The sequence below is a fragment of the Abrus precatorius genome, unplaced genomic scaffold, assembly GCF_003935025.1.
Source record: "Abrus precatorius isolate BTA unplaced genomic scaffold, Abrus_2018 Scaffold4, whole genome shotgun sequence".
NCBI classification, from domain to species: Eukaryota; Viridiplantae; Streptophyta; class Magnoliopsida; order Fabales; family Fabaceae; genus Abrus; species Abrus precatorius.
This window is the reverse complement of record NW_020874384.1, coordinates 18,244,066-18,262,400: the sequence shown is the minus strand read 5'-3', so window position 1 is coordinate 18,262,400 and position 18,335 is coordinate 18,244,066. Positions and strand designations below refer to the sequence as shown.

At 32.6% G+C, this 18,335-nt stretch overlaps 2 protein-coding genes across 7 annotated transcripts; both read right to left on the bottom strand.

Moving 5' to 3' along the window:
- Window positions 1-1,611: 1,611 nt before the first annotated feature.
- LOC113865928 lies at window positions 1,612-8,946 on the bottom strand. Of its 4 annotated transcripts, none has more exons than XM_027500741.1 (9): window positions 8,763-8,946; window positions 8,582-8,626; window positions 8,246-8,481; window positions 8,006-8,090; window positions 7,373-7,832; window positions 6,830-7,236; window positions 4,160-4,499; window positions 2,323-2,400; window positions 1,612-2,192 (listed from the first exon to the last, which is right to left on the bottom strand). In XM_027500741.1, the coding sequence occupies exons 6-9, from the start codon at window positions 7,204-7,206 to the stop codon at window positions 2,142-2,144; spliced, it is 846 nt and encodes a 281-aa protein (XP_027356542.1). In that variant the 5' UTR covers window positions 7,207-7,236; window positions 7,373-7,832; window positions 8,006-8,090; window positions 8,246-8,481; window positions 8,582-8,626; window positions 8,763-8,946; the 3' UTR covers window positions 1,612-2,141. The 4 variants fall into 4 exon arrangements, with proteins under 4 accessions (XP_027356542.1, XP_027356540.1, XP_027356543.1 ...); XM_027500739.1 differs by having other exon boundaries at window positions 7,755-7,832; XM_027500742.1 differs by lacking the exon at window positions 7,373-7,832.
- Window positions 8,947-9,892: 946 nt separating this feature from the next.
- LOC113865927 (vacuolar-processing enzyme-like) lies at window positions 9,893-15,788 on the bottom strand. 3 transcript variants are annotated; one of them, XM_027500737.1, is made up of 9 exons: window positions 15,547-15,788; window positions 14,810-14,974; window positions 14,564-14,720; window positions 13,643-13,728; window positions 13,338-13,537; window positions 13,076-13,124; window positions 12,720-12,929; window positions 11,804-12,010; window positions 9,893-10,400 (listed from the first exon to the last, which is right to left on the bottom strand). In XM_027500737.1, the coding sequence occupies exons 1-9, from the start codon at window positions 15,736-15,738 to the stop codon at window positions 10,218-10,220; spliced, it is 1,449 nt and encodes a 482-aa protein (XP_027356538.1). In that variant the 5' UTR covers window positions 15,739-15,788; the 3' UTR covers window positions 9,893-10,217. The 3 variants fall into 3 exon arrangements, 2 of the variants coding, with proteins under 2 accessions (XP_027356538.1, XP_027356539.1); XM_027500738.1 differs by having other exon boundaries at window positions 15,195-15,740; XR_003505022.1 differs by having other exon boundaries at window positions 9,947-10,400; window positions 11,638-12,010; window positions 15,547-15,784.
- Window positions 15,789-18,335: the final 2,547 nt, after the last annotated feature.

The window sequence follows — 18,335 nt, the reverse complement described above, 5'->3', positions numbered from 1 at the left end:
TTTAATAATTCCTTTTAAAAAAACATAATTTGAATTGAGTAATTTTTAGTGACTAAATTAAATATTTACTCCAATGGTATTTTATAATTACCATTAAGAGAAAAAAGAAAAAACCAATAGTTAACATAATTTTTAGGATTTTCACTCTTGTTTTGTTAAGTGGAGTGCATTCGATAAGATTTTTCACTTGTTTTGTTAGTTGAACAGATTCTTTAATAAAAGTATTTTTGTTTAATAAATTAAATAATGTGAATAGTTATTAGCATGTATGTTTTTTAACTTATTAATTGAAAGTATTTTTATTTTTATTCTTAATCTTCGCTTGTAATATCTCCTTTACCCATTCAATGTTAGAAATAAAATATCTCTTTTTATACTATGTTCAACCCAATAGCAGTGTCACAAAATAAAAATAAAAATTATAAAGTACAATATATACTTTTTCATGTGTATTTTTATTCATCAAAATAATTAAATTATAATTTTTATAATGTAAAATCATTAAAATAAGGAATTATTTATATCATCTTATTTTTTTTAATAAAAAATATAAATAAGAATAAAATTAAATATATTGTTCTAATTTTTAAGATAATAAATAATCTTAAATAACTTAAAATACAGTAAATATAATTTTAAGAAATACACAATTATTAAAATTTTAATGTTTAAATCTAATAAATAATTTTAATCTTATGTCATTATATTTTTCAAGTAGTTCAATACAAATTTTTATCAAGCACTTTGAATCTAATTAACTAGTTTATAAACGAACATTCCCACGGTTTCCATCCCTGTGATTACAGCCGAACTGATATTATATATTCACTCAAGTGTCTATAGTAAAATACTAAAATTAATTGCTTCTATTTTAATAAACATTTCAACATAAGTGAATTTAATTAAAATAAGGTAAAAATACATTTCAATCACATTTAATATTTTAAAATGAATTTGATTACATTTATTTTTTCTTAATTTTAAAATAAGTGATATTTAATATTTTGTTTGTTTTAGTGAAAAATATTATGTAAGAATAAAAATGTTGTGTTTGAATTTTTAGTTTTATACGAATAGAAAATAATAGTTTTTTTTAAATTGTCATTTTTATTGAAAATTTTAAATAATATAAAACATTAAAAAATAACATAAGAAAAAATATTATATTAAAATTTTCAAATTTTTGTTAAAATATTTTTTATTGCTATTATAAGAATATTTTTTTCACATAAACTAGTTTTTTTTTTTATATCTTTCATTCGTCAAAGTAAAATTTTCTCACGTCCACGCTTATTTCTGTACATTCAACAATACATGTTTTTCCATCTCATTTTTCATATTTTTTTAATCATATTTTTCTACTTTTCTTTTTAATCACTTTTATTTCATTCAAACATAAAATAAATGTTAAATGACATTACAAGTTTGAAATCCTCAAGCCGTGAAGTGTTTAAAATATTAGATTTCAGAAGCACAAGGATTTTATATATATATTTTAAAAAGTACTGTACCCAATCTTTCCCTGAGGTCTTCACTCTCAATTCTCAAATTCGAAGCGCCATGTCGAAAATAATGAGCGCAAAATTTCAAAAGAAAAAAGCGGTAAATTATAATTCAGATCCCTGTTCCATATAATCTTGTTGAGCAAAAATAAAAAATGAAACAATGACCGATGAGTTGACTTTTATTTTCCAATAATGTTTCATATACCACTAAAAAGACACCAATAAACATTATATATAATATTAATTTTGAACGATTGAAACAATAAAATTCCTTATTTGAATAAAGAGTGAAGACTATCGCCGTTAAAGATTCTCGAGCTGTCAATTTTTGCACAGGTTCTGTAAATCCGACAAACCATTTCGAGAAGCTCATCCTTCGTAAAATTGGCACCTCGTCATTGGTAACTGGGGAGCACTTTTCCACAGACAGTAAAAGAAAAAATAGTATCGTGAAAGCGTGGAAATTAAGCAGTGCCAAAGCTAAAATATTTATATTTTCATTTGGATTTGTTGGCACGCAGCTGCGGTGCCATGGCTTGCTATGCTTTACAATATCTCAACATTTCTTACATCCTTAGCAAACATAAAGCACCCTTCCTTCACTGTCTCTTCCTCTCTCCTCATTCACTCCTCTCTCTATTCAGAGTCCGACTCCATGTTGCCCATTGCTTTCAAACCTCTTGGTCTCTGCATCCAATTTTTAAAAAATATATATATTTTTTATTTACGAGCGACAAAAAGTACTATTTATTCATTAGTCTTCTAACCAAAGACAGATGGCAGAAACGGGTATTCTTTTCAATCATTTTATATTTACCTTTTTGGATATTTTCTTCTCCCTAACTTCGTATCGTTCCAAGGTAAGATCGCACAACCATGCGCCAGGACTAACGAGCTGTGATACAGATCAAAATGGACCAAAAGCAGAATAATGATTTCAATTTAATGCATAGCATCGAAATAAAAGAAAAGAAAGAGCACAAATAAATAAATGAATAGATAAGAAAGGGTATGGTAGATGGAAAGTTGTCAAGAAACACCAAGCAGGGGAGGGTTTGAACACGCTAGAGGTTGAGTTTGATGAAAATGCCAAATAAAAATATTCTTAAAATAAAGCCAAATGCAAAAACAATAAATAACCATTTTTCATTTTTCCTTTTCGATGTTTTAGTAACAAGTATTTAAACGTGAATTGTTACACATTTATATGATTTAAAACCTAGAAATTAAAACCATTAAATAAAACAATAAAAAGGGTTATAAAACAGCCATAAAAAATGAAATAGATACTATATATAGAATAGTGATTTGAATGATTTAAATCTTATTAAAATTTTATTAAATTGGTAATATTAAAATTTATAAAACTGCTCACGAGAAGAGAATTTCTGGTACAAATGAGAGCCGAAACCAGTTCCCATTTTGAGCAGTGGGTTAGTGAGATGTGTGGCCTTTTCTTCGGTAGATAAAGTCTATGGTAACGATTATTCCATCACGACCATCCACTACAGCTGGCACCACTCATTCCAACCACAAGATGCAAACCGGTATGTTCGCTTCTACTTTCTCCAACATGAATCCAAACCCCACACCAACCTTCAATGCGTGTCACCACGCGCATCGTTTGCTGTTTCTTCCCTGCATCAACTTTTAATTCTATTTTTTTTTTCAATTTTTAATTATAGTTTTTTGAAAACACTGGCCTGATTTGTCACGTGGCCAAATGTCAATAATAATCAACCTATCTGTCATGATCCTAATAATAATAGCATAATAACTTGTATTTAATTTATATTAAAATGTTTGAATAAGAGCAGTTTTTTTCCTTCATTAAGCAACCGATTTTTCACTGCCAGGTTTAGGATACGGCAAAAATAAAAATCCAAGGACAGTTCACATATTGGCTCGCTAGGGTTAGGTGTGGGACATAAAATTCAAGTACTACTTTTCACATTCCCTACATTAATTGTGATTTTTTATAATATTAAGATGTAAAAAGAAGGATTAATTCTTATTTTTTAATATATATATATATATATTATATCGTTTTTGATAATGCACGTTCACCATCCGGGGTAGGGCTTTTTCCCTTAGTAATAAGGATGGAGATATGCACGCGTAGGCGCGCGTGGACTAGGCAAAGTACCAGTAAACTTTCACTGTAGACTCTTTGGTCACTGTTTGGGGTGAGCCAAGCTCCACTTGACGCGTGTAAGCCACTCCACAGCTGCCAGCCATGTATGGCTTTTCCAGGAAAAGGGCAAAATAAAATACAAAAGGAAAAAAGGGGCACTCCCCGTACTGAAACAAGGGAATAAAGAATAACACCACACAAATCAAATACTAAAAATTAAAATATTGGTTTCACATCCCCCCTAATAATATATCTTGCTATGCTGACTTGCACATTAATTTTTTCCAGCAAATTATACCATCCTTGTTGTGTAGTACTAAAACAACTTCCTCTTACTATTGATCCGCGATTAAGAAATTTTATTTTATATTTATCATTGAATAAAATTCTTCTAGAGCATGAATTTATCCGAGCTAAGATTTGTAACATATATTGGACATTAACAAAGGATCATGTAATGAACAATTAAGTTGAAGAAATTAAAGTGGAATAAATGAGAAAAAGGGGAAGTGGAGCTTACATTAAGAGTGCGTTGAATCAATTTAGCTCTCTTCTTGGGCCTCTGAGGTAACTTTGACCCCTTAATGGCGAGAAAATCTTCTTCCTTCTCCTTGTTGGTCAAGGCAATCACGAACTTGGGTGGCCACACGGGCGGAGCAGCCGCGTCCCCGCTGCCGGACGGCGACCCACCTTTCTTGCTATCGTGCGCGGTATCCGATGAGGCGGCGGATTTGTTATTATCATTAAGGTGGTTGTTATGGGTCCCCCTCTTATCGTGCGCACCCCTGTCCGGTGAGGCAATTCCCCTAACACCCCCGTTGCTTTGCCCTCCTCTCATGGCACTTGAAGTTTCTGAGTTCCTAAATTACAAACCGAAACATGAAAACACAACCCACATGTAATTATTCTATGTATCTTTCGTAATCGTAAGAACGTGAATCACATCACTAAAGAAAGACATAATAAATAGATGCATTGAGAGGTTATTTTAGAGTAGAAAAATGTATGAAAAGTAACTAGGAGTGGTGAGTTTACGGAATTAACCTTGGGGATTTGATCTAGACCGCAGGGTAGGAGAGGCTGGAATCTAGACGGATTTTTAAGCTTAGAATAAAGACTCGTTTTTGGCTCCTTCCGCTTTGTATTTGTTTTGTGTGGGCTTTCAAGGAGGGTACTTAATTTATTTTCCTTAATGAGATGACAAGGTTTAGATTAGATATTTGAGACACCTAAGAGACTCATGAGAGAACGTGTGTGTGTGATTCCCTATAAGCTGGTTCCACGACACGTTTGAAGCCGTTGGATGTAGAGAGAGCTTTATTGGCTAATGAAGATGAAGGATTGCTACGTGTTGAAACGTTGAATGAGAGGGACCGGATCTACGACCTGGTGCCTCCATCCGACGGCCGTAATGGAAAACGACTTTTAGTGAACACGTGGAAGGAGACCCTCCATTCCATGTTTCCAAACAAAGTCTAGCACTAATTGATAATATGAATTTATGAGGTGCTTCTGGTTCCGCATCCTAGATGTAGATCCATGAACTGCAATTGGGTTCCTGATCTGTAGTGGGGCGGAGGAGGAGGGAATATTGAATAAGCTACTCCTTACTTTTTCTTTTTCCTTTCTAAATTCAAGGATTTGTTGATCTTGATATAAATGCTATCGCATGAATAACAATTGTAAACACTAAAAAAAGGCATCAAGTTAATTTTCACAATAAATAAAATACCAGACGAAGATTGAAAGTAAATTATTTTCGCATCTTCCAGACTGATTTTATAGATAGAAAACCACACCAAATATAGATAGAAATTGAAAGAAAAAATGACAATGGCAAGGAATCACGAACATCAACCTAAACCTCTTAAGAAATCTTGAATTCCCTGCCATCCGTTAGAAGCAAAGCAGCAAGGTTTGGATTTTGATACTAATCTAATTTAAATTATCAAACTTGCTAGTCCAATGATTCTAAACTAGCACGTAAAGCAACACGGCCATGGACTCTTTTTCTTTTTAATTTTTTTAAAACTAGATCCAATTAGGGTTTTGGGAAGATCCTTCTACACGTCTGTTTTTCCTCGTGCCTAAATATCATGCATTAACCTAAACACAAGCCAATACTAATATCCCATTACCTATTTGTGATGATTACAAATAAATTGAGGGAAGTAAAGAAGGGGATCTCACGCACTTACCGTGAGTTCCTCTTCATTGTTCTTTAATTTGGATGAGACATCCGCAAGGACCTGACCAATTTGGAGAGTGGACAGAATATGAGGCTCATATATTCATCCCAGATGGGTTTTTTTAAAAATCATTGAACTGGTCCCATGTTTTATATTTTATATACAGTACATTTTAAGCTAAAGATTCGTTGCCAAAGATATGAGACTTGCAAGTTGCCTTCATCGGCATATGGCCGGCCCGGAACGAAATTTCGTGGCAGACATGGGGCTAAACAAATTCGAAAGCGCTGCCAAATATGGGCATGGATAGTTCCACACATTTGCCCCACTACTAGCCACTACACTTTCAACTCATGGCCATGGGCACGCTATGCTTTTTCTATGCTACTTTTGTTTCTATTGCACCAAGAAACCACCACTATTTTCACACACGAAAATACTACTTCCAACAAGTTCATCAGATCTTTGACACAAACCATGTGCTGGGTCGGAAATTATATTCACACTATTTTATAATGAAAAAACGTCGTCGATAAGAACAAAGATAATTCTTTATCATTTGCTGAAAATACACGACCGCAGCCCTTACTCTATTTTATTTATTTAATTTAACCAAATAAAAAAAAATCAAACAAAACGCTGGCCCACGCGGCAGTGCGCCACCAACACGAACCTTACCCTCAAGATAAGTATGGATACTCAACAAGCGAAAAGAAAAAGAAAGAAAAGAAGATCAAGGTTTAATTTTAAGTAACGATTTTAATTATTTTTAAAGACAAAACAAAAATATCGTATTTTCCTCCTATTTTTGTATAAAGTCCAGAATCTTGCCAATTGCCATACAGCCAAATTACCCTCATCTCAGATCTCAACCCGTGGGGTATCCGCTCTCCTCTCTCTCAGTTAGAAGGAATAAAAAAAATAAAAACATTAAACCAAATTTCATTCATTCGTCTAAAGCAGAAAAAAAACAGAAAGGGTAAATAATATTCAGTAGTTACCTGAGAATTCGTTGTTGCGGCGAAGACGGTCGTTGACGGAGATTTGGATACCCGTTACTATTATTATTATGAGTGTGTCCAATGTTGTTATTATTGAGAGCAAACGTGGGCTTATTTAAAGAATCCTTATCGGTTCTAACGACCCGACGATCGACCCGAACCGTAGTCCTCTGAACCGGGCCGGAAGAGTCGTCCTTGACCTGCACCTTCATGCACCTTAACCGCTTCCGGCTTCCCCACTGCAGCACCAAATCCGACGTCGTTGTTTGCCGAGTGCTTTCTGAACTCCCCCTCAACAGCAACGACCCATCCCCTCCACTTTTCTCTCTAACGCTACATATGTTGTTGTTGCTCCGAATAACTGACTCTTTCTCCATCTCCTTGCCCTTCCCTTCTAGCACCCGTGCCTGCCGTCATCATCATTGAAAAGATAAATTAACCCAATAATTATTAAAAATATTAACACATTTTCATCTAACAAATTGAAACTGAAATTGAAATTGGCTTCCACGACAACCACCATGGCACATAGTCATTACTCACGGTCTCATCCACATCCGATTTTTAACTTAGGTTACATCATATTATGTGTACTATAATCAAACGAACGAGGTAAAAGATAACAGGATGTGCATCGGACGGCCCACGATTTCCGACAAGCCATGGGAATTGTGCGCCGTGAGCATGCGTCAAGACAAAATTGGACGATGACAATTACGAGAGGGAGAACCGAAGAGTATGAAATTCTTTAAGATGAGATATATAATCTTAAGATTCAATTTGCACATGGAAAAAGAACTTGAATGTTTTGACAGCTAACACAATGTCGGGAAAAAAACGTAAAGGAATCAATTGAACTGGTCTTGGAAGGCTCTACTCAAATGCCTCTCGTCCTTTCAAATACTTAGAACCACCAATCAATTACATGACTAAACATGGAATCGGCTTCCTTCACTCTCTGGGTTGCTGGTTTTAGTCTCAAACCAAATCAGGGCCTCACAAACTGTGAAAGGAAGAAGATCCAAAAACTGTGAAATGCAGGGAGGGACATAAGGCATGGTATTATATTGTAAGCGATTAAGATTAAAAAGAAAAGCAACATAATTATGAGTTAAGGGAAAGAGATCCAGAAAGCGGACAAAAAACTGTAAGGAGCCATGAAAATGAATGTGTTACCTTAAAAAAGTTACACTTGTCGAGCGATTAACTCCTTCTGAAACTAAGGTAACCGAAAGAGAAAAGGAGAAGATTTTTCAATTTCCTGCAGGAAATGAGACAGCAAAGAGAAATCCGATAAGTATAGCCAGCAGAAATGAAAATCGAAACTGAATTAACTGATGCGGCGAAGACTTCAAGGATGTGATGAGAATCAATTATTTAGTTGTAATTTTGATGAAGTACATTAGTCTCTCTCACCTAAATCCGGTTCTGCTAAAACTCAAGTCCCACGTTGTAGGAAAACTGGGAAAGTGTCCGAATTTCAGTTCTAAAGCTTTCAAAATGCAAATCTATTTGTGAAACTCAACTAATAATGACATTTGAGTGCTTCTATCCGCGATGATAGCTATTAACGCAGGGAAACGACGATCGTCTATGTAATCTAGAACTACCAGACAGTTCCAAAATCCTTCTATTTCTCAAGAGAAATGTATCTGCAAAAGCCCAGGAAACCACGAATAACTTAGCAAAGAGGCCAAAAATGAAACAATGAACGAAGGAAATCTTCAGAACAGAATTCACTCGAAAATTTACAATGAAATTCCGACAGACTCCAGCAACTACTCTTCGAACGTGCATCTGAAAACAAAAAATGAGACCAAAATATTTAGGGGAAAAAAAAAACCGAATTCGATGTAAAAAAAGCTTATCTCATATCGGGGCCAAAACAAAAAAGAAGAATCAGAAATTGTGGCCTTCTTTCTAAATGTTAAACCTCATTCTATCTTGAGAAGTGTCAGATCCTCAACATTAAAGTTTCAGTTATCACAATTAGCCTTGTAAATTGCGGAGCAGAGAGTTGTGGAAGATAATGGAAAAGAGAAAAGAAGAAGAAGAAAGAGGAGGGTAGAAGAGGAAGCAGGTTCTTGTTGCGATAGAACGAAATGGTGTGTTTCCATTGAAGGAGGTGTTTATATACATCTTATACTACACTCCTTTGCGCCAACCGTTCACTTCCTCAGTTCATGACCGTAGATCAACAATCCCACGCCTTTCCTCAAACCTTTCACGGTCTCCTCTTACGAACCCCGTTACGGCGTTCATCTTTGCCCTTGCGCTGTTATTGTTTTCTCTCTCACGACGTTAACTACATTAACGGAATCTATACAGTCGTCAGATCCCAATTTTATTATTATCAAGTTAAGTGCTCCCTATTTCTTATTTCTTATATATTTGAATAATTCTGGGTTAAGCATAGTTTATAAAAATCTGTGCAGTATTATTTAATATAATATTAAAATACATATTTATTTTTAAAAATTTTAAAGATAAACCTTAATTAAAATTTCTCAATATGTTTTTGTTTTTTCTCTTTCGAGTTCATCTCATTCCCGCGCCAAGAAATGATATTTATGGGACTAGGTCAGGTCAGGTAAGGGTGTGAGAAGTTAACCGGGGTTAGTTAACCTGGTCCTTAGGTTGGTTTAGTGTAAAACCAACCAAAGCATTGGTTATCCACGACCTGGAAAGTAGTAACTGTGGATTTGGTTTCACGACAGTTCTGTTTGGGAATATCCTGTTTCGTATATCATAAAAATAAAACCTAAACTTGATTACTTGAATCTAGTACCTACGCTACGTATTGATCAACTCCATTAAATCCTGGCCATCGGTATCATATGCTTAATTTAGATTTCTATAAATTTCATAAATCCATTTTTTTATCTAACATTTAAATAAATATTTAAACCTTCAGTATTTCTTAAATAAAATACATTAAAATAGCTTGATTAAATCACGTTTTATTCTTATACTTTTAGAAGTTTTAAATTAGTCTTTAGTGGCTAACGTCTAAGTAGACTTCATCAGCAGATGTTTTGTTATTTGCGTGCTATTCTATATTGTAACCTGCAATTATAGATTTTAAAATATATTTTACTAAGTACAATAAAGCATTGACATACAAACCATTGTGCCTTGTCATATTGTAAGTTCCAAGGGCCCTTATGAAGGCGGTTCCACTATCTCTCCTCAAGTAAAATGCCTTTGTTACAGCTTCTAGTTTGCACAAGGTTAAAATGTAAAGAGGCACCCCCCAGCGTCCCATTTGTATTTACAAAGTCTGTATAAGAAATCATGACCAAGGTACAGCAAATAAATTTCACACAACGATTAAGCCTAATGCCACAATGATTATACGTCGGGTCTTTAATGGAGCGCATTTTAGGAATTATGCACTGAAACCGCTGTGCAGAGAACTCCGGGGAGTTGCAGGAATACTGACGCAGGCTTGTGCTGAGGCCTCAGCCATTTGGTCTTTCTGTATTCCAGCGTTGCAGAAGTTTGCAAAGGACCTCATATGCTTCATCCCATACTGAGACAGGGACCCACAATGTGTCTCAAAAGTCCTAACCTGCAAAAACAATAGATTAAGACACACCGTACACTCACAAATCAAAAGCTTTACTGCAATCTCGAAATGAATGTTAATTTCTGGTTCGAATACAACATCATTTATTGGAAGAATAAACTGTAGGAGGCTTGTTAACATCTCCCTGCAATTATGTCAAGTAGAGGATTAGTAGCGAACAGGAAAGCAATGATTCGATCATATTCTTGACAAATTCCACGATGCATCATTCTTGAATTGGTGCATCCATCACCGAGGGGCGGAGGCCGCGGAGCTAGGCACTTTATTTTTTAAGGAACAAATATAAAGATTAAAATTAAAATATACTGACCAATTTCTTTTTTCTTTTTTTAATTACAAGTATTTTTTATGAAAGATAATTTTATTCAAACTAAAAATTTGCATAATGCGACTATTTTTCTTAACCAAAAAATTTTCTGCACACAAAACTCAAATCTAATTATTCAAACTAAAAATTTGCATTATGGGACTATTTTTCTTAACCAAAAAATTTTCTGCACACAAAATTCAAATCTAAGACTTTATTTAAGGGTAATAATTTTATTTTATTTTTGTCAAGTTAGTATTTTGTCTTTCCAAGTATAACAAAAAATGAGAAAATTATTATAACAACTTGAACTTTAGGGGTCTATTTAAATTCTCATAAATCAAAATAAACTTTACTCTCTTTTTTCCCCTATAAAAATATAACTTACAAAACAATTTGAATAACTTCGATAAAAGTTGAGCTGATCCCAAGTTTTCTTATAAGTAATTGGAGGTCAATGTAGAAGTACTTCTTTTGCATAATTTGAAAGAAAGAAAAATAAGAATAACCTTGGTCAATTTGAATCTATCTTGTACTTAGTTAGCATCATATCCAAGACTAAAAGTGAGTCAAGTAGAAATAAGCATGATGGGCTAAAGTTTTCTGCATATTCAATTTCTAATAAATTAAGCTATAAATAATGTCAACGGCAGGCTTAACAAGTCTTAGATGGCGGATATTTAGAATTTTATTAGTGTCTACTTTTACTTTAGTACTCTACCCTACTAAGAAATTTCATCTCGTGTAACACATTTGGCATTTGCAACATGATAGCATAGGGTTATGAGTTGTGTGATAATTGCCTCTTGATAATCAGCCCTATTTTAATACATATAAAATAAATATTTTTTTTGGGGGGGTGGTGTTACCACTAAACCTAGTTCCACCCCTCCATTCACCTAAATTTTTTACCTTCTATCACCAATCGTGGATGCCTTTTCATGCCAAATTAATGACTATAAATTAAAGGTGCGTGAATGATGAATGCACCCTCAGTTCTAGGGTGCATATTAGAAAGTTTCATATTCTTTCAGCAACAGAGAACAAACTCAATGAAGGGAATCATGGGAAACGGTACCAGTGTTTTAAGGCAGTCCCAGTCATCAACAAGGGGTTGCCCAGCAGGTCTAACACTCCTTAGCACTTCTGGAGCCTTTTCAATGCCAAATAAGAGCTTTCCAATAAGTTTCACGCTGTTGTCTATATGCATTCTGTGAGACATTGCTTCCAGAACTTGTTTCTCAGCCGCAGCTTTCCTAGCAGAACCCTCAGGAGCTTTGCGGAACTGGCAAAGCAGTAAAAGGATGTCAAGAAGATAGAATATAATACTAATAAACAAAAAGAATGGCTTAAAGAAGAAATAAACAACAGTGATAAACACCCATGTTTCCTTGTAGTTTTAGAATTACATTAATGACAATTACCAACATTTCAAGAAATAAAGAACTACTGACCACTCTCACTCATCTTGCATACAGGCATGGGATTCACACAACTTTTCCATACTTATCCATTTAATTCTATTACTATCTCTTGAAAGATTACTTATTTAGCTAGTTAAAGACCTGCTGTGTTCAAATAGCTAAAAGATCTCGTTAATGGAATTCAATACATAAACTCTTATGGCACATTTGGTACAAGGTATGTGTGTTTCCGTGGAATCCCAGTCTAAAGCCTGGCAACTTCAAGAATGAGATGGCATTCAATTGTTTCATAAATGGAATGGAATCAATGGAAATTCTTATTGCATACCATTCTACAAACCAAACATGATGCTACACTTAAACTCTCAATACTAAATGGTGAATAGTATATCCTCCCATTATCATATATCCTCACTGCATGATACTAATTTCAGCAATGTTTTATTAGGATTGTGGTTCTCTTTAATAAGAAAAGTCTCCCAGCTATGAATGTATACAACACCAATTTAAATTTTGGGAACAAGCAATTATTTCATACAATAAAGTAAAACCACGTTTCAAACATGATACCTTATCCCAGAAATGAACGAGATCCGCATCACGTTGGTTGACTGCCTTTGAAGGTGGCACCAATGAGTTTTTATCCACAAAAGTAAAATTATCATTAGCGGGATTTGTACCCAAATATAGGAAGAGATTATTCTTGCTAAGCTCTATGTCACCATACTGCATCACGTGGGAACCATAAAGTGAATTTCCATTGAGAGTCCTGTCTTTAACCTGTGAGCATATGATTAAGACAACATCTATCACACATTTGAAAAACCCTCAACCTCGAGTGACCCCAACAAATGAAAACAGACAAAAAACATTTTTCAGTTTATACCGATTGATTAAGTAAAAAAAAGTTAGCAACAGGATCTTACCAATTCATATTGTTGATGTAGAGTTTCTGTTCGCAAATTGTGTATGTCACTGTTAAAGAGTTTTGGGGGGGGGGGGGGGAATCAGTACAAAAAGACCTTACATTAATCATAAAAAAATGTTAAGGACAAGAAACAAAAGCATAAGTTTTGCATCCAATATATCTATTTTATGGCATGATATACTTTTATAATCATTTAGGATCAAGTACCAAATAAATAATACAAGGTAACATGTTTCCTTTTTACACTCATGCAATCCTACCTGTCTTCCATCCACGCAACACTGTACAGGTCACCCAGGCAGGTTTCATATTCTGGGGGAGGACTAGGAGACTCCCCAGGACAATATGTTCCCCAACTGCTTTCTTCTGCATTTGAAGCAGTCGTAGCATAGATATTCAGACCTTCAGGAAGAAGACCTTCAAAGATACTCCCAGATTCACATGCCTCTAGATAAAATACCTGCACCATTGTTACATAAATTGTAAATATTAAGAATTAGTAAATAAATAATTTGAATGAAGGCTGATAAAAACATTAAGCAGATGATGATTACTAGTAACTTACTAGGCTTTTATATGTTCCAGAAGCATGCTTTTTCTTTAAGACTTCTATCAGATCAGATGCATACATGTACGGATTAGTAGGCATCCCTGAAATTCAAAACAAAAAGTTACTAGAAGAATTACCAATAATTGTAATAATCATTTTATTGATCCACACAAAATGGATAATGAGGACTGACACTGAAGACCATGTATTCCCACTTCACTTTCCCTCTCTTTCTCTTTTGTTCCATTTTTTTTCCCTACTCTTTTTTTGGTGAGGGAAGAACTTCTTACCCTTCACACTACCCACATATGGAAGAAGTAATAAAGTACTAAATAAACAGAAATAAGACTTTATTTAGAACATTTGTGAAGCTATTGTTGTTAAAAAAATGGTTGCATCAAACATGGTCAAGGTATAATATAACTATTTGATGAAAATATGTTTAGGTAATAAGATAATATAGCATGAAATCAACCCACAAATATGTTACACTATTCAACTATGTTGTATAATACTAAGATGCTTATTTAAACAACAATCCAAGGCTGGTATGAAATTTTAAAGATGTCAATTGTCGTTCTTAAACCATTATCCTAACATCACTTAAAGAGTTTAATGTTTTCAGCTTATTGTGCTCATCTTGACGGTTAAAGAGAGTTTTAACTTAGAATGTAGACAATTACAGAAGTTTCAGTTTGTGAAAACTATGTTATAGGTGATGCTAAAATTTCTAACAAGCGTTTATTCTACTCCAACACAATCCAGCAAAAACCCACATAATCAACCCACCAAAGAAAAAGGAAACATATTTGCCAAATTACTGCATATATTTTCTGATGAAAGAAGGCTCATATCATGCCGAAATGCATACAAACAACATACACAATTAATGATTTTCATTAGAAAGTTTCGGCGAAAGGATTCAGAACTACTAACCAAGCACTCCTGGACCCCCATGATCAGAGTAGTATATAAATATATGATCATTTGGACCACTATCCACAACCTTCCCACTGCCACCAATAAGAGCTGACTTATTTCCAAGTATAGCAGCAAAAAAGTTGTTAACAGTAACATGTTCACCAACGTAATCCTGCCATAACAAACTCCATATTACAAGACTATAAAGCTTTAATTAGAAGCAGGATATGGGATACCTAAACTAAAAGTAAGATAACAGACCTTAGGGACTCCTTTGTAAACATCATTTCCATGTGGGCTGTTAATGATGACTCCAGGCCTGGGGTTCTCTTCGTTGTAAGCAATGTCATCATACATAAATACAATGATGTTTTCTTCTTTTAGGCCTCCTTTTCTCAGTAGTTGATACGCATGACAGACATCAGACTGATGAAACGACAAAAGCTCATCAGCCAGCGTTAGAATTAGGCTAAATTATAATTTTTTTTCTGTCAGTAAACCCCACATGGTATAAAGTGATAGAAAAAAAAAAGTAGCATTGCATGGGGTTTAGTGACATAAAAAATATACATATAGGGAGTAAATTAAGAAAGTCTGGAACTACATGCAATAAAAATGAAATTTGCTCTTAAATCAACCACTTAACACAAATAATCAATTGTTCCAGGCTTTAATTGCGGTGCATATTCTGCATAGGACTATTCCATATGATGTAAATACTCACGGATTATAAGTCAATACTCACAACTTTACCTTCAGAATCAAGTGACTAGGAGTAATCTAAACGAATGAACTACTTAGAAATGAACCGGATGAAAAAGAAAAAAAAATTAGCTGAGAAATTTAAAAGGGGAAAAAAATAATGGAACAATTCAATGTGTGCGTCCTACCAAACACAAAAAAAAAAGTAAAAGAGTGAAAGGGAGTTTTCTTAAGGATAAAGAAAAAGAAGTGGGAAGAAAATAACGATGGAAAGAAGGTGAGGGGTATGAAATGACCTGATGCCTGTAATTCCAGTAGCCATTGGAACCGGCAATTAAAACGGCCCACCTCGTGCCCTCTTCATTTTCCTCCACAGAAGGAGGTTGGAAGAATCTGGAAGCTTGGGAGGGCAATCTGATGAGATCGTCGCCGTGACCGGAGACGAGGGTGGCTACCAGAAAGAGGATCAGAAAACGGTCGATGCCCATTGTTGGGGAAGAAGAAGAAGAAAATAGAAGGGCAACCTCCTCCTCCGGTCTTGTATCTTAAAATATGAGATCATGTATTTATTAATTGGGGAACGATAGCTAGTTGAGTGTCGTTTAAGGCTTCTTTCGTTGTAGGCCCCACTGCCCTTCTATGACTTTTTCCCCGTTTAACTCCCACTTTCACTCTTTAACTACTTTAACAAAGGACAATTCCCATTTCAAGGACTTCCATTTTCAAAAGCAAATTACTCTTTTGTTTCGTAGTAGATATCATTTAGACGCATCTTCAAAAGATAATTCTTTTTTTTTTCTGTTAAAAATACTAAATTTATTGGAGTAGTTAAGTAATAGTTGATTTAACTGTTATTTTAACAAAAAACTATTCCTAATAAACAATTTTTAATATTTTAAAGTGATAAATTTAAGACAAATAAAAATAATACTTATATGATATCTAATATGTGACAAAGAAAATAATTAATATAAGTATCATTAAGTATATATATTTAAAAATAAGTAGAAAATAAAAGGTAAACAAATAATAAATATAATTTTTTAATGTATGTAAAAAAGTCAGTAAGTTTTAATTAAAATTATAGTATTTAATATTATTAAAGTATTATATTATGTTATATATATATATATATATATATATTATGTATAAAATTTTATACACTCATAAAAAATTGATATATGCGATAAAATGTAAAAGAACAAAGAAACAAAACATTAAATGAATGTGATATTGTTGTAATATTTGTGAAATAAAATTGTTACAAAAAATGTAATTTAACACACTTTGGACGAGTGTCAAGTGATCATAGAAAGGATACAAAATAAAAAATATAATGAGTATGTAGTAAATAAATACATATAAAAAGATGTGTAGAAATATAATAATCATTCTCTAATATTAGGTTTGATGATACATTTTTCCGTGTTATTAAATAATAAGAATGCATTATTATATGTCTCTCAAATTAGGCTTTTTTATATAAATAAAATAAAAAAAATTATTATAAAAAATTACGTAAATATCTAAAAGTACATGTAACATAAGTCAATTTAAATCAACTTTCATTTTAAAATTTTTTACATATAAGTTGATTTAAATCGACTTCTATTATAGGTATAATTTTTTTTTATACAAAAGTCGATTTAAATCGACTTCTATTATAAGTTTAATTATTTTTATATAAAAGTTGATTTAAATCGACTTCTATTTTGCTTTTAAAATTTTTTTATACAAAAGTCGATTTAAATTGACTTCTATTTTATTTTTAAATTTTTATATAAAAATTAATTTAATTTAACTTTTATTTTAGTTTCAAATTTTATTTACACATGAGTTAAATTAAATTAACTTTCACTTACACATGAATATATTTTAGAAATAAGTCGATTATAATTAACTTCGTAATACATAATTAAAGTTAATTAAAAAGAAATTTATTATAAATAAATAAAAATTTATCATTTAAGGATGAAAAAAAATGAAATTAAATGTTAAAATTAGAGTGAGATAATAATATTCATTAGCAATCGTTTTGCACATTTATTCTTAAACCTTACAACAAAATTTAATACAATGACACAATGTGCTACACACAATATGCATGATATGCTGAGGGATGTCACTCGTTCCTTGTAGCTTCTAGAGTTGATGAGCTGCTCCCTCCCCGGTTAACTACCACTACTCGATCTTCTTTTTAATTGATAGTTTTCGCTGGAGTATGAATCCCTTGAACTTTTACTATCTTTTTCCTTATTCTTGCTAGTAGTCGACTGTATGGTTTCCTGTCTTGCTCTTGTCGACCTCCAGCCCAATCTCTATCATGCAATTAAATTAGCTCTAAAAGTTATAAGGAATTAGTGACATACTTTCAGTATATATATTATGCATATTGTGTGCAACACATTGTATCAAAATTTGTTGTGAGGTTTAAGAACAAATATACAAAACAATTGCTAATAAATGTTATCATCTTACTCTAATTTTTACACTTAATTTCAAAATTTTCTTATCATCACATGACAAATTTTTATTTATTTATAATAGACTTCTTTCTAATCAACTTTAATTATGCATTACAAAGTTAATTATAATTGACTTATTTCTAAAACATATTTATGTGTGAGTAAAATTTAATTTAAATTAAATCATGTGTAAATAAATTTTGAAACCAGAATAAAAGTTGAATTAAATTAATTTTTATATAAAAAATATAAAAATAAAATAGAAGTCAATTTAAATAGACTTATGTGTAAAAAAATTTTACAAACAGAATAAAAGTCGATTTAAATCGACTTCTATATAAAAATAATTAAACATATAATAGAACTCGATTTAAATCGACTTTTGTGTAAAAAATTTTAAAACAAAAACGAAAGTCGATTTAAATCGATTTTTGTGTAAAAAATTTCAAAAATAAAATGGAAGTCGATTTAAATCGACTTTTATGTAAAAAAAATTATACCTATAGTAAAAGTTGATTTAAATCGATTTATGTGTAAAAAATTTTAAAATAAAATTTGATTTAAATTGCTTATGTTACATGTACTTTTAGGATATTTATATAATTTTTTTCTTTTAAAGA

Excerpts from the sequence above, each read along its gene's own strand:
- LOC113865928 (XM_027500739.1), bottom strand. Across the intron at positions 4,500-6,829 it reads CCGCAACAACGAATTCTCAG|GAACTCAGAAACTTCAAGTG; the intron begins GTAACTACTGAA and ends TTTGTAATTTAG. Across the intron at positions 2,193-2,322 it reads AGAAGAAAATATCCAAAAAG|AGACCAAGAGGTTTGAAAGC; the intron begins GTAAATATAAAA and ends AATTGGATGCAG.
- LOC113865927 (XM_027500737.1), bottom strand. The coding sequence starts at position 15,738 with ATGGGCATCGACCGTTTTCTGATCCTCTTTCTGGTAGCCACCCTCGTC. Across the intron at positions 13,125-13,337 it reads GTTGCGTGGATGGAAGACAG|TGACATACACAATTTGCGAA; the intron begins GTAGGATTGCAT and ends ACTCTTTAACAG. Across the intron at positions 12,930-13,075 it reads TACATCAACAATATGAATTG|GTTAAAGACAGGACTCTCAA; the intron begins GTAAGATCCTGT and ends ATATGCTCACAG.